This window comes from Nerophis lumbriciformis, linkage group LG19, assembly GCF_033978685.3.
Source record: "Nerophis lumbriciformis linkage group LG19, RoL_Nlum_v2.1, whole genome shotgun sequence".
Classification (NCBI taxonomy): Eukaryota; Metazoa; Chordata; class Actinopteri; order Syngnathiformes; family Syngnathidae; genus Nerophis; species Nerophis lumbriciformis.
Genome location: NC_084566.2, coordinates 39,729,941 through 39,743,804, shown reverse-complemented (window position 1 = coordinate 39,743,804; position 13,864 = coordinate 39,729,941). Strand labels below are relative to the sequence as shown.

The window sequence follows — 13,864 nt, the reverse complement described above, 5'->3', positions numbered from 1 at the left end:
TAGCTTAAATGCTAAAATGAATACAAGCGACATTAACATCTTTCTGCATTAAAAAAAAGACATACCCCAAATCTAAACTTGTATAAACTCATTGCTGAATGAACAACTAAGAAATGTGTACGTTCAATGGAGTGGAAAAGATTAATTTTCTTAAATAAAACTTTGTTAAGATTTCATTTTATGCATAAGTAGCCTACTTTTTGAGCACATTCAACGTCTATCCATTTTTTTTTTACCGCTTGTCCCTTTCGGGGTCGATGGAGCCTATCCAGCCTATCCGTGCGGAGTTCCTCAGGGTTCGGTTCTTGGCCCTGGACTCTTTAGTATTTACATGCTGCCGCTAGGCGACATCATACGCAAATACGGTGTTAGCTTTCATTGTTATGCTGATGACAGCCAACTCTACATGCCCCTAAAGCTGACCAACACGCCGGATTGTAGTCAGCTGGAGGCGTGTCTTAATGAAATTAAACAATGGATGTCCGCTAACTTCTTGCAACTCAACGCCAAGAAAACGGAAATGCTGATTATCGGTCCTGCTAAACACCCACATTTATTTAATAATACCACCTTAACATTTGACAACCAAACAATTACACAAGGCGAATCAGTAAAGAATCTGGGTATTATTTTCGACCCAACTCTCTCCTTTGAATCACACATTAAGAGTGTTACTAAAACGGCCTTCTTTCATCTCCGTAATATCGCTAAAATTCGTTCTATTTTATCCACTAGCGACGCTGAGATCATTATTCATGCGTTCGTTACGTCTCGTCTCGATTACTGTAACGTATTATTTTCGGGTCTCCCTATGTCTAGCATTAAAAGACTACAATTGGTACAAAATGCGGCTGCTAGACTTTTGACAAGAACAAGAAAGTTTGATCATATTACGCCTATACTGGCTCACCTGCACTGGCTTCCTGTGCACTTAAGAAGTGACTTTAAGGTTTTACTACTTACGTATAAAATACTACACGGTCTAGCTCCGTCCTATCTTGTCGATTGCATTGTACCATATGTCCCGGCAAGAAATCTGCGTTCAAAGAACTCCGGCTTATTAGTGATTCCCAGAGCCCAAAAAAAGTCTGCGGGCTATAGAGCGTTTTCTATTGGGGCTCCAGTACTATGGAATGCCCTCCCGGTAACAATTAGAGATGCTACCTCAGTAGAAGCATTTAAGTCCCATCTTAAAACTCATTTGTATACTCTAGCCTTTAAATAGACCCCCTGTTAGACCAGTTGATCTGCCGTTTCTTTTCTTTTCTCCTCTGCTCCCCTATTCCTTGTGGAGGGGGGGGGGGCACAGGTCCGGTGGCCATGGATGAAGTGCTGGCTGTCCAGAGTCGGGACCCGGGGTGGACCGCTCGCCTGTGCATCGGCTGGGAACATCTCTGCGCTGCTGACCCGTCTCCGCTCGGGATGGTGTCCTGCTGGCCCCACTATGGACTGGACTCTTACTATTATGTTAGATCCACTATGGACTGGACTCTCACTATTATGTTAGATCCACTATGGACTGGACTCTCACTATTATGTTAGATCCACTATGGACTGGACTCTCACTATTATGTTAGATCCACTATGGACTGGACTCTCACTATTATGTTAGATCCACTATGGACTGGACTCTCACTATTATGTTAGATCCACTATGGACTGGACTCTCACTATTATGTTAGATCCACTATGGACTGGACTCTCACGATTATGTTAGATCCACTATGGACTGGACTCTCACTATTATGTTAGATCCACTATGGACTGGACTCTCACTATTATGTTAGATCCACTATGGACTGGACTCTCACTATTATGTTAGATCCACTATGGACTGGACTCTCACTATTATGTTAGATCCACTATGGACTGGACTCTTACTATTATGTTAGATCCACTATGGACTGGACTCTCACTATTATGTTAGATCCACTATGGACTGGACTCTCACTATTATGTTAGATCCACTATGGACTGGACTCTCACTATTATGTTAGATCCACTATGGACTGGACTCTCACTATTATGTTAGATCCACTATGGACTGGACTCTCACTATTATGTTAGATCCACTATGGACTGGACTCTTACTATTATGTTAGATCCACTATGGACTGGACTCTCACTATTATGTTAGATCCACTATGGACTGGACTCTTACTATTATGTTAGATCCACTATGGACTGGACTCTTACTATTATGTTAGATCCACTATGGACTGGACTCTCACTATTATGTTAGATCCACTATGGACTGGACTCTCACTATTATGTTAGATCCACTATGGACTGGACTCTCACTATTATGTTAGATCCACTATGGACTGGACTCTCACTATTATGTTAGATCCACTATGGACTGGACTCTCACTATTGTGTTAGATCCACTATGGACTGGACTCTCACTATTATGTTAGATCCACTATGGACTGGACTCTTACTATTATGTTAGATCCACTATGGACTGGACTCTCACTATTATGTTAGATCCACTATGGACTGGACTCTCACTATTATGTTAGATCCACCATGGACTGGACTCTCACTATTATGTTGGATCCACTATGGACTGGACTCTCACTATTATGTTAGATTCACTATGGACTGGACTCTCACTATTATGTTAGATCCACTATGGACTGGACTCTTACTATTATGTTAGATCCACTATGGACTGGACTCTCACTATTATGTTAGATCCACTATGGACTGGACTCTTACTATTATGTTAGATCCACTATGGACTGGACTCTCACTATTATGTTAGATCCACTATGGACTGGACTCTTACTATTATGTTAGATCCACTATGGACTGGACTCTTACTATTATGTTAGATCCACTATGGACTGGACTCTCACTATTATGTTAGATCCACTATGGACTGGACTCTTACTATTATGTTAGATCCACTATGGACTGGACTCTTACTATTATGTTAGATCCACTATGGACTGGACTCTCACTATTATGTTAGATCCACTATGGACTGGACTCTCACTATTATGTTAGATCCACTATGGACTGGACTCTCACTATTATGTTAGATCCACTATGGACTGGACTCTCACTATTATGTTAGATCCACTATGGACTGGACTCTTACTATTATGTTAGATCCACTATGGACTGGACTCTCACTATTATGTTAGATCCACTATGGACTGGACTCTCACTATTATGTTAGATCCACTATGGACTGGACTCTCACTATTATGTTAGATCCACTATGGACTGGACTCTCACTATTATGTTAGATCCACTATGGACTGGACTCTCACTATTATGTTAGATCCACTATGGACTGGACTCTCACTATTATGTTAGATCCACTATGGACTGGACTCTTACTATTATGTTAGATCCACTATGGACTGGACTCTCACTATTATGTTATATCCACTATGGACTGGACTCTCACTATTATGTTATATCCACTATGGACTGGACTCTCACTATTATGTTAGATCCACTATGGACTGGACTCTCTGTGTTACCCACATATGCGGTCCTCTCCAAGGTTTCTCATAGTCATTCACATCGACGTCCCACTGGGGTGAGTTTTTCCTTGCCCTTATGTGGGCTTTGTACCGAGGATGTCGTTGTGGCTTGTGCAGCCCTTTGAGACACTTGTGATTTAGGGCTATATAAATAAACATTGATTGATTGATTGGTTGATATCCCAGTTGCATTCGGGCGGAAAAGCGGGGTACGCCCTGGACAAGTCGCCACCAATAATATAATAATATTAAATAATATTAATAGTGATAAAAGTGATCATTTTGGTTACAATAACCGTGATATGAAATATTCATAACGTTAAAGCCATATTTAGTAGAGAGGAAGGTCACAATAGTGGCCTAGTGGTTAGAGTGTCCGCCCTGAGATCGGTAGGTTGTGGGTTCAAACCCCGGCCGAGTCATACCAAAGACTATAAAAATGGGACCCATTACCTCCCTGCTTGGCACTCAGTATCAAGGGTTGGAATTGGGGGTTAAATCACCAAAAATGATTCCCGGGCGCGGCCACCGCTGCTGCCCACTGCTCCCCTCACCTCCCAGGGGGTGATCAAGGGTGATGGGTTAAATGCAGAGAATAATTTCGCCACACCTAGTGTGTGTGTGACTATCATTGGTACTTTAACTTTAACTTTAATTAGAAAAATAACATATTAAGTTTTATTAAGTGTTGTCGCTTTATAATATAGATTGTACAACGACAGAAGATGACGAGTGTAGAGAGACAGAACTGTACTTACCTTGAAATATTCTGATCGATAAAACTGATTTCCTTTTCTTCCATAACAAATCGTGACTGAAATGCAAAAAGAAAAGATGCATCCAACTTCAAACAACAGCGATTTAGTTGAAAAGCATGCAGTTTTGGGGGGAAAGTTGAAAGAGCGTCAAAATACGGTGCAATCTTCTTACCAGTGGTGTAAATAAATCTGCCTTCTCGTCTGAGAAAAAGCAGATTTAATGATTTATTCCCATAATGAAGACTGGACGTTGAATGTTGTCTTTAGTGTTGTCGCTACACGATGGGAACCGGAAAACATGAGCAGCCACACGCATGCGCGAAGTTAACGTCACTTCCTGGACTTGCGATTTTTTTTTTCTACTACGTTATGTTCTGGGATATGTTTTGTATAAATAATATACATACTATAATATAATATAATATAAATAATATACCGAGGAGTAAAAAGGAACAATAAGACAAAATGACTCTTCTGTCATACATTTTCATAACATGGTCACTACCATAGACATCTTATAAGTAGACGCAGCATTAGCCGCTGTAATGCGAGAAATTCGGCCGCCATCTTGAAGTGGTGATGAGGAGCAGGCGCGCGGCCTAAACTGACAGTTGGCAGGTAGAAAACAAAGATGCCGGGCTGGTGTTCAGAAATAGGAATCGGGGGATTACTTTTCACAAGCAAGATTCAACATTAACATACTATTGGATGTATTTTGTGAAAAGAATATTACCACAGAGTTGAGAAGGCACAAAGATCTTCAATAGTACTGAAATCGGAGCCAAGGCTGCCCTTTGTCACCGATTCTGTTCATAACTTTTATGGACAGAATTTCTAGGCGCAGTCAAGGCGTTGAGGGGATCTGGTTTGGTGGCTGCAGGATTAGGTCTCTGCTTTTTGCAGATGATGTGGTCCTGATGGCTTCATCTGGCCAGGATCTTCAGCTCTCACTGGATCGGTTCACAGCCGAGTGTGAAGCGACTGGGATGAGAATCAGCACCTCCAAGTCCTAGTCCATGGTTCTCGCCTGGAAAAGGGTGGAATACCGTCTCCGGGTTGGGGAGGAGATCTTGCCCAAGTGGAGGAGTTCAAGTACCTAGGAGTCTTGTTCACGAGTGAGGGAAGAGTGGATGGTGAGATCGACAGGCAGATCGGTGCGGCGTCTTCAGTAATGCGGACGCTGTATCGATCCGTTGTGGTGAAGAAGGAGCTGAGCCGGAAGGCAAAGCTCTCAATTTACCGGTCGATCTACGTTCCCATCCTCACCTATGGTCATGAGCTTTGGGTTATGACCGAAAGGACAAGATCACGGGTACAAGCGGCCGAAATGAGTTTCCTCCGCCGGGTGGCGGGGCTCTCCCTTAGAGATAGGGTGAGAAGCTCTGTCATCCGGGGGGAGCTCAAAGTAAAGCCACTGCTCCTCCACATGGAGAAGAGCAAGATGAGGTGGTTCGAGCATCTGGTCAGGATGCCACCCGATCGCCTCCCTCGGGAGGTGTTTAGGGCACGTCCGACCGGTAGGAGGCCACGGGGAAGACCCAGGACACGTTGGGAAGACTATCTCTCCCGGCTGGCCTGGGAACGCCTCGGGATCCCCCGGGAAGAGCTGGACGAAGTGGCTGGGGAGAGGAAAGTCTGGATGGATGGAAGTATACGTGGAGCATTAATTTCCTCACGACGTTCGTTTTTTCCCCCCCACTACATAACTGATTACTACTCACTGCAGACTTCATGAGAGCCAACAAACATAATAAAACATCACTTACTGTATAAGGTCTGCTGTCATTAAGATGCCGACTGATAGAATCTGGATATATTCCCGTTTTTAGATGAAGAATGGCTCATAATCCGCACGAAGAAAAGGGGTGTGAAACCAAGCGTCTTTTCGTGTCGTTCTCGCCATTTCTGGGTCTAAATTGGCTGTCAAAGTGTACCAACTTGTCGGAATACGTCCTTGTTCTTCTACTTTGCAGGTGAGAGGCGTGTCCTGTTATCTACAATAAAGTTTGACCAGCAAAGGAAGCACCTTACCACTTGACCGTGTCAACGTAGCTAGGGATCACGGCGTCGCTATAAATAGTTTGTCTGCGTTAGCGCTTTTAATAACAATATCACTAACACTTGGTTAATATTCAAGTCACCAAATGTAAATGGAGTATTGTTGGTGCTTTTTTTTATTGGGTTTTATGGGCGGAATAGAGGACCTCTCATTGGCCACGCTGTAAGCGGAATTTTATATACATTTATATACAAGTTAGAATGCCTTAAGAAAAATAAATCGGGAAAAAAGTGCAGCTTTTCTTTAAATCCATACATTTTTGTTTTGGCGGTGAGAATTCAAACTTCCTTAGCTCACACAGAAAAGCATCTGATGGGCTCTCTTTTGTAACAAATTCACTGCCCCTCTTTCACATGGATGCTGTTAATGTTAGAATAACGATGTATATATTGTCATCATAACTTTATGCTTAAGGGCCGTTGCAATAAAGTATTGTCAATTGTGCTGAAGTGGTAAATCCAAAAGATGGCCAGCCTCTTTATCAGTGTTGTGTCCAGACTCGGCCTGCTGACTGCCAAGGCCAAACATCGAGTACCGGGACGCAGACAAAGCAGAGACTGGACGATAGCACCACTGTCAACATATTTGCATTTTTGTATAATCATATATTTGTTACGGCTCAGGCTCCTGCCAACGCCGCTCATCCGTCTGTGCGCACCTCGGGACACGCCCACGGGTGCGCGCGTCCCCGCCCTGCAGCAGCCACCAGCTGCAATCACTCGCTGGCAATCTTCACACCTGGAACTGATGAGGGCGAGCTGGTTAAAAGACCAGTGGACCCTAGGATCGGGGCGGGAACTTAGCTTTCTCATGGTGTACCGTAAGCAACAAGCTGTATGCTATATTCGTGTTTCCTCTCCGTGCCTTGATTTGTCCCTTGTCTTCTCCCGTGTCCCCGCAGTACCCTCCGTCGCCTGGAAAGTGAGCTGTGCGTCTCATTTTCCCCTGGATCTCCCTCTGGACTCTGACTGCTTCCTTCGTTCCTCGACCTCTTGCTCGCCCCTGGATTCCGACGCCTCTCTCTCGCCCCGGATAACCTGCCTGCCCCATGGACTTCCTCGTATCTCGTTCAACACGTTGGTAACACTCACTTCAGTTAACTACACACATAGTCTTACACCACACACTCTTGTATTCTAGTTCACACTCCATTTCCTTAGTTTAGTAGTATTGTTTATTGTTATTTATATATATATATATATATATATATATATATATATATATATATATATATATATATATATATATATATATATATATATATATATATGTTGACTATATATATATATATATATATATATATATATATATATATATATATATATATATATATAATAATTGTATATACTGCCCCCTGGTGTCTGTTTGCCGTCGCCGTCACCTCCCCTTAGTCCAAACCATAACAATATTGTGTCTAACTGGAGTTGTCGAGATTACCCCCCTTCCCTCAGCGTCAGTGATGTAATAGGGACCTTCCTAATAAATAGAGGAGACACGCGGGCTGGACTTTTAGAACGTAGTTTGGATCTGTAACTAGAATACAGCCCGAAACACGTGTCTCCTCATGAGATAAATTTAACTCTGCCTCTGCATGATTCCTTGCTTCTTGTCTGATTATTAGATGTCATCAGTGTTTGTACCTGACAGTTAAAGAGCTGTGAGTGAATATATTCCAGAGTTGTCCCACCCATCTACTAGAGCAGTGTTTTTATCTAATTTCCCCTATTTGGGTAAAAGTATTTTTTGCAAATAGTCCGCAAATGATGTGTTGTTGTTGTTGAGTGTCGGTGCTGTCTAGAGCTTGGCAGAGTAACCGTGTAATACTCTTTCATACCAATAGGTGGCAGCAGGTAGCTAATTGCTTTGTAGATGTCGGAAACAGCGGGAGGCAGGGTGCAGGTAAAAAGGTATCTAATACTTAAACCAAAAATGAACAAAAGGTGAGTGCCCCTAAGACAGGGGTCGGCAACCTTTACCAGCCAAAGAACCATTTTGATCAGCTTCACAAATTATAGAAAACAATGGGAGCCGCAACAATTTTTAAATTTTAAATGAAATAACACTGCATACAAAGTTGTTGTTTTTTTTGCTTTATGCTATGTATAAACCAGGGGTCTCAGACACGATGCCCATACCTTTTTATGGAATTTTTAAGCTGGTGCGGCACGCGGGTTTTAAATAAATAGCGGTTGTCAGCGTCATGCGTGCCGTGATGGTACAGTATATAGCGCCCACTACATTTAGCGTGCCTGATCAGCCACATGTTGAATGGAGCTTTCGCTTACTCACGTAGGTGACAGCAAGGCATACTTACTCAACAACCACACAGGTTACACTGACGGTCGCGGTATAAAAAAAACTTTAACACTCTTACTAATAATGCGCCACACTGTGAACCCACACCAAACAAGAATGACAAACACATTTCGGGAGAACATCTGCACCGTAACACAACAGGACAAATACCCAGAATCCCATGCAGCCCTAACTCTTCCGGGCTACATTATACACCCCCGCTACCAAACCCCGCCCACCTCAACCGATGCACAGAGAGGGGGGCGGGTGGTTGATGTGTGAGGGAGCAGGCTTGGAGTGGGGGCGGAGTTTGATGGTAGCAGGGGTGTATAATGTAGCCCGGAAGAGTCAGGGCTGCATGGGATTCTGGGTGTTTGTTCTGTTGTGTTTATGTTGTGTTAAGGTGCAGATGTTCTCCCGAAATGTGTTTGTCATTCTTGTTTGGTTTTGGTTCAAAGTGTGGCGCATTATTAGTAAGAGTGTTAAAGTTGTATTATATGGTCACCGTCAGTGTAACCTGTGTGGCTATTGACTAAGTATGCCTTGCTGTCAAGTGCGTGTGCTAGCAGAAGATGTATGTTGTATAACAAGTGTTGGGCTGGCACGTCGTTACTGCAGATTGTAGAGAGCGCCACATGTTGTACCATCATGGCACGCCCTTATTATAGCTATAAGGGTGAAAATCGGTGAATATTAATCCCGGGAGTTTTCTGCGAGAGGCACTGAAATCCGGAAGTCTCACGGGAAAATTGGGGGGTTCAGCAAGTAAGCTGCTGAGCCGCATCAGAGTGATCAAAGAGCCGCGGGTTGCCGACCCCTGGCCTAAGAAAAGGCATTGATGCTTAGGGAAGGCTATGCGGAACAAAACTAAAACTGAACTGGCTGCAAAGTAAACAAAAACAGAATGCTGGACGACAGCAAAGACTTACTGTGGAGCAAAGACGGCGTCCACAAAGTACATCCGAACATGACATGACAATCAACAATGTCCCCACAAAGAAGGATAAAAACAACTAAAATCTTCTTGATTGCTGAAACAAAGTAGATGCGGGAAATATCGCTCAAAGGAAAACATGAAACTGCTACAGGAAAATACCAAAAAAAGAGAAAAAGCCATTAAAATAGGAGCGCAAGACAAGAAGTAAAACACTACACACAGGAAAACAGCAAAAAAGTCCAAATAAGTCAGGGTGTGATGTGACAGGTGGTGACAGTACACCTACTTTGAGACAAGAGCTATCGTGAAGCATGCTTGGTTATGCTTTAAAGTCATATCCAACAATTGCAATAACAACTTTTTTTTTTTTACATCAACTGAGTTTCGTTTTTTTTAATGATGTCTGCTGGTGGTGTGCCTCCACATTTTTTCAACGCAAAAAATGTGCCTCGGCTCAAAAAAGGTTGAAAAACAAACATGATTGGAGTTCCTTTCTGTCAACATTTTCATCTGGTTTCTACTTGTTAACTAAAATGTCAGTTACTTACTTGTGTTGTCGTCTTAGTCAACGCGCCTTTGTTTTGATTAGTTATCGTAAAAAAACAAAAACAAACCCAAATAAAATTAAAGCTGCAAGCAGCATTGGTCGGGCCCGCGTATTTGGCAGGTGCTAGTCCTAAATGTCCCAATACTTTTGTCCAGTGATAGTCATAAGTGTCCCAATACTTTTGTCTACTTTTAGTCTGAAGTGTCCCAAGACTTTTGTCTAGTGTACCTACCTTGTCTGCATTGTGTGGGCACATTGGTGCTTCCTGCTTTTAAGCAGCCATCTTAAAAAAACAGCAGCGCAGCAGCATCAGCGCAGCGGGTCTTTGAAGGGTCATAAAATCAAAACCGGAGCAGTTAGAAAAAAAGCGCTTCTGTCATTGTACTCACAAGGGTTCAATCTCTCGAAGGCGAAACGACAAACGCGCTCAGAGGAGATCGTTTTTGAAGGAAGGTGTCCGGTTTTTACAAAAAATTTGTTTTGAAGGGGGAATAGCAAACTTCCTGTTGATTTTTGCTGGGGGTTGTCAATTTATGAAATGTAGGTCCAAGTGAGACCTACGGAGAGGTTTTTGTTTCATGTCTCTCTCCGACCTTCCCAGTGGGAGTTACAGGCAGTTTTGTCATTTTTTTTCTTCCGAGGAGCAGTTTTTTCTCCGTTTTATTCAAAAATTGCTGTAGAGCGCAATTTTTAAATCTGGGGTTAGGTTTTTTTCATTAGATCGCAATTTTTGCCAGTCCTGATGTGTGCGTTCAGTTTGGTGAGTTTTGAAGCATGTTAAGGGGGTCAAATTACAGCTCAAAGAGGCAAAAGTGACTGTTTTTAGTACTTTTTTGTCTTGAAGGGGGAATTGCCAACTTCCTGTTGATTTCTGCCCGATGATATACAATTATGAAAACTAGGTCTAAGTCAGACCTACATAGAGGTTTTTGTTTCATGTCTCTCTGACCTTCCTAGTGGGAGTTACAGGCAGTCTAGTTTTTTTTTCCTAGGGGGCGCTAGAGCGCAATTTTGAGTTTTGTGGTTCGTTTTTTTTTTTTTAAAAGGCAATTTTCGCAGGTCCTGATGTGTGGGTCAAATATGGTGAGTTTTGAAGAATGTTAAGTGGGTCAAATTACAGTTTAATGCGGCGGCGGAAGAATAAAGAATAAAACCTTACAAATTCAATAGGTCCTTATGGCCCATTGCATAAGGACTCCCTGTGGGAGTCCTTATGCAATGGGCCATGCGGGCCCTAATTAAAGCTGCAAGCACCATTGGTCGGGCCCGCGTATTTGGCAGGTGCTAGTCCTAAATGTCCCAATACTTTTGTCCAGTGATAGTCATAAGTGTCCCAATACTTTTGTCTACTTTTAGTCTGAAGTGTCCCAAGACTTTTGTCTAGTGTACCTACCTTGTCTGCATTGTGTGGGCACGTTGGTGCTTCCTGCTTTTAAGCAGCCATCTTAAAAAAACAGCAGCGCAGCAGCATCAGCGCAGCGGGTCTTTGAAGGGTCATAAAATCAAAACCGGAGCAGTTCGAAAAAAAGCGCTCCTGTCATTGTAATCACAAGGGTTCAATCTCTCGAAGGCGAAACGACAAACGCGCTCAGAGGAGATTGTTTTTGAAGGAAGGTGACCGGTTTTTACAAAAAATTTGTTTTGAAGGGGGAATAGCAAACTTCCTGTTGATTTTTGCTGGGGGTTGTCGATTTATGAAATGTAGGTCTAAGTGAGACCTACGGAGAGGTTTTTGTTTCATGTCTCTCCGACCTTCCCAGTGGGAGTTACAGGCAGTTTTGTCATTTTTTTCTTCCGAGGCGCAGTTTTTTCCTCCGTTTTATTCAAAAATTGCTGTAGAGCGCAATTTTTAAATCTGGGGTTAGGTTTTTTTATTAGATCGCAATTTTTGCCAGTCCTGATGTGTGCGTTCAGTTTGGTGAGTTTTGAAGCATGTTAAGAGGGTCAAATTACAGCTCAAAGAGGCAAAAGTGACTGTTTTTAGTACTTTTTTTGTCTTGAAGGGGGAATTGCCAACTTCCTGTTGATTTCTGCCCGATGATATACAATTATGAAAACTAGGTCTAAGTCAGACCTACATAGAGGTTTTTGTTTCATGTCTCTCCGACCTTCCTAGTGGGAGTTACAGGCAGTCTAGTTTTTTTTTCCTAGGGGGCGCTAGAGCGCAATTTTGAGTTTTGTGGTTCGTTTTTTTTTTAAAAAAGGCAATTTTCGCAGGTCCTGATGTGTGGGTCAAATATGGTGAGTTTTGAAGCATGTTAAGTGGGTCAAATTACAGTTTAATGCGGCGGCGGAAGAATAAAGAATACAACCTTACAAATTCAATAGGTCCTTATGGCCCATTGCATAAGGACTCCCTGTGGGAGTCCTTATGCAATGGGCCATGCGGGCCCTAATTAAAGCTGCAAGCACCATTTGTCGGGCCCGCGTATTTGGCAGGTGCTAGTCCTAAATGTCCCAATACTTTTGTCCAGTGATAGTCATAAGTGTCCCAATACTTTTGTCTACTTTTAGTCTGAAGTGTCCCAAGACTTTTGTCTAGTGTACCTACCTTGTCTGCATTGTGTGGGCACGTTGGTGCTTCCTGCTTTTAAGCAGCCATCTTAAAAAAAACAGCAGCGCAGCAGCATCAGCGCAGCGGGTTTTTGAAGGGTCATAAAATCAAAACCGGAGCAGTTAGAAAAAAAGCGCTTCCGTCATTGTAACCACAAGGGTACAATCTCTCTCCTGTGTTAGTTTGAAGGCGAAACGACAAACGCGCTCAGAGGAGATTGTTTTTGAAGGAAGGTGACCGTTTTTTACAATAAAATTGTTTTGAAGGGGGAATAGCAAACTTCCTGTTAATTTTTGCTGGGGGTTGTCAATTTATGAAATGTAGGTCTAAGTGAGACTTACGGAGAGGTTTTTGTTTCATGTCTCTCCGACCTTCCCAGTGGGAGTTACAGGCAGTTTTGTAATTTTTTTCTTCCGAGGAGCAGTTTTTTCTCCGTTTTATTCAAAAATTGCTGTTAGGTTTGGGGTTAGGTTTTTTTATTAGATCGCAATTTTTGCCAGTCCTGATGTGTGCGTTCAGTTTGGTGAGTTTTGAAGCGTGTTAAGGGGTTCAAATTACAGCTCAAAGAGGCAAAAGTGACTGTTTTTAGTACTTTTTTGTCTTGAAGGGGGAATTGCCAACTTCCTGTTGATTTCTGCCCGATGATATACAATTATGAAAACTAGGTCTAAGTCAGACCTACATACAGGTTTTTGTTTCATGTCTCTCCGATCTTCCTAGTGGGGAATATAGGGGGCGCTAAAGCGCAATCTTGAGTTTTGGGGTTCGTTTTTTTTTTTAAAAAGGTAATTTTCGCAGGTCCTGATGTGTGGGTCAAATATGGTGAGTTTTGAAGCATGTTAAGTGGGTCAAATTACAGTTTAATGTGGCGGCGTAAGAATAAAGAATAATAATAAAACCTTACAAATACAATAGGTCCTTATGTCCCATTGCATAAGGACTCCCAAAGGGAGTCCTTATACAATGGGCCATGCGGGCCCTAATAAAGAGCTTCGAGCCTGGCTGAGTGTGTGTGCAGGCCAGTTGACAGTTACATTTTTAGGGCCCGCATGGCCCATTGCATAAGGACTCCCTGTGGGAGTCCTTATGCAATGGGACATAAGGACCTATTGAATTTGTAAGGTTTTATTCTTTATTCTTCCGCCGCCACATTAAACTGTAATTTGACCCACTTAACATGCTTCAAAACTCACCATATTTGACCCACACATCAG

General features: G+C 42.6%; 1 protein-coding gene across 1 annotated transcript in view; it reads right to left on the bottom strand.

Moving 5' to 3' along the window:
• The window catches only part of lrrcc1 (leucine rich repeat and coiled-coil centrosomal protein 1), a 76,082-nt gene extending 71,518 nt beyond the window's left edge, over positions 1-4,564 (bottom strand). The window contains exons 1-2 of the mRNA XM_061978783.1: positions 4,431-4,564; positions 4,259-4,314 (exon numbers count right to left, since the gene is read on the bottom strand). Of these exons, the coding sequence (XP_061834767.1) occupies positions 4,259-4,302 (44 nt within the window). The 5' untranslated portion in view covers positions 4,303-4,314; positions 4,431-4,564. The remainder of the gene's footprint in view (positions 1-4,258; positions 4,315-4,430) is intronic.
• Positions 4,565-13,864: the final 9,300 nt, after the last annotated feature.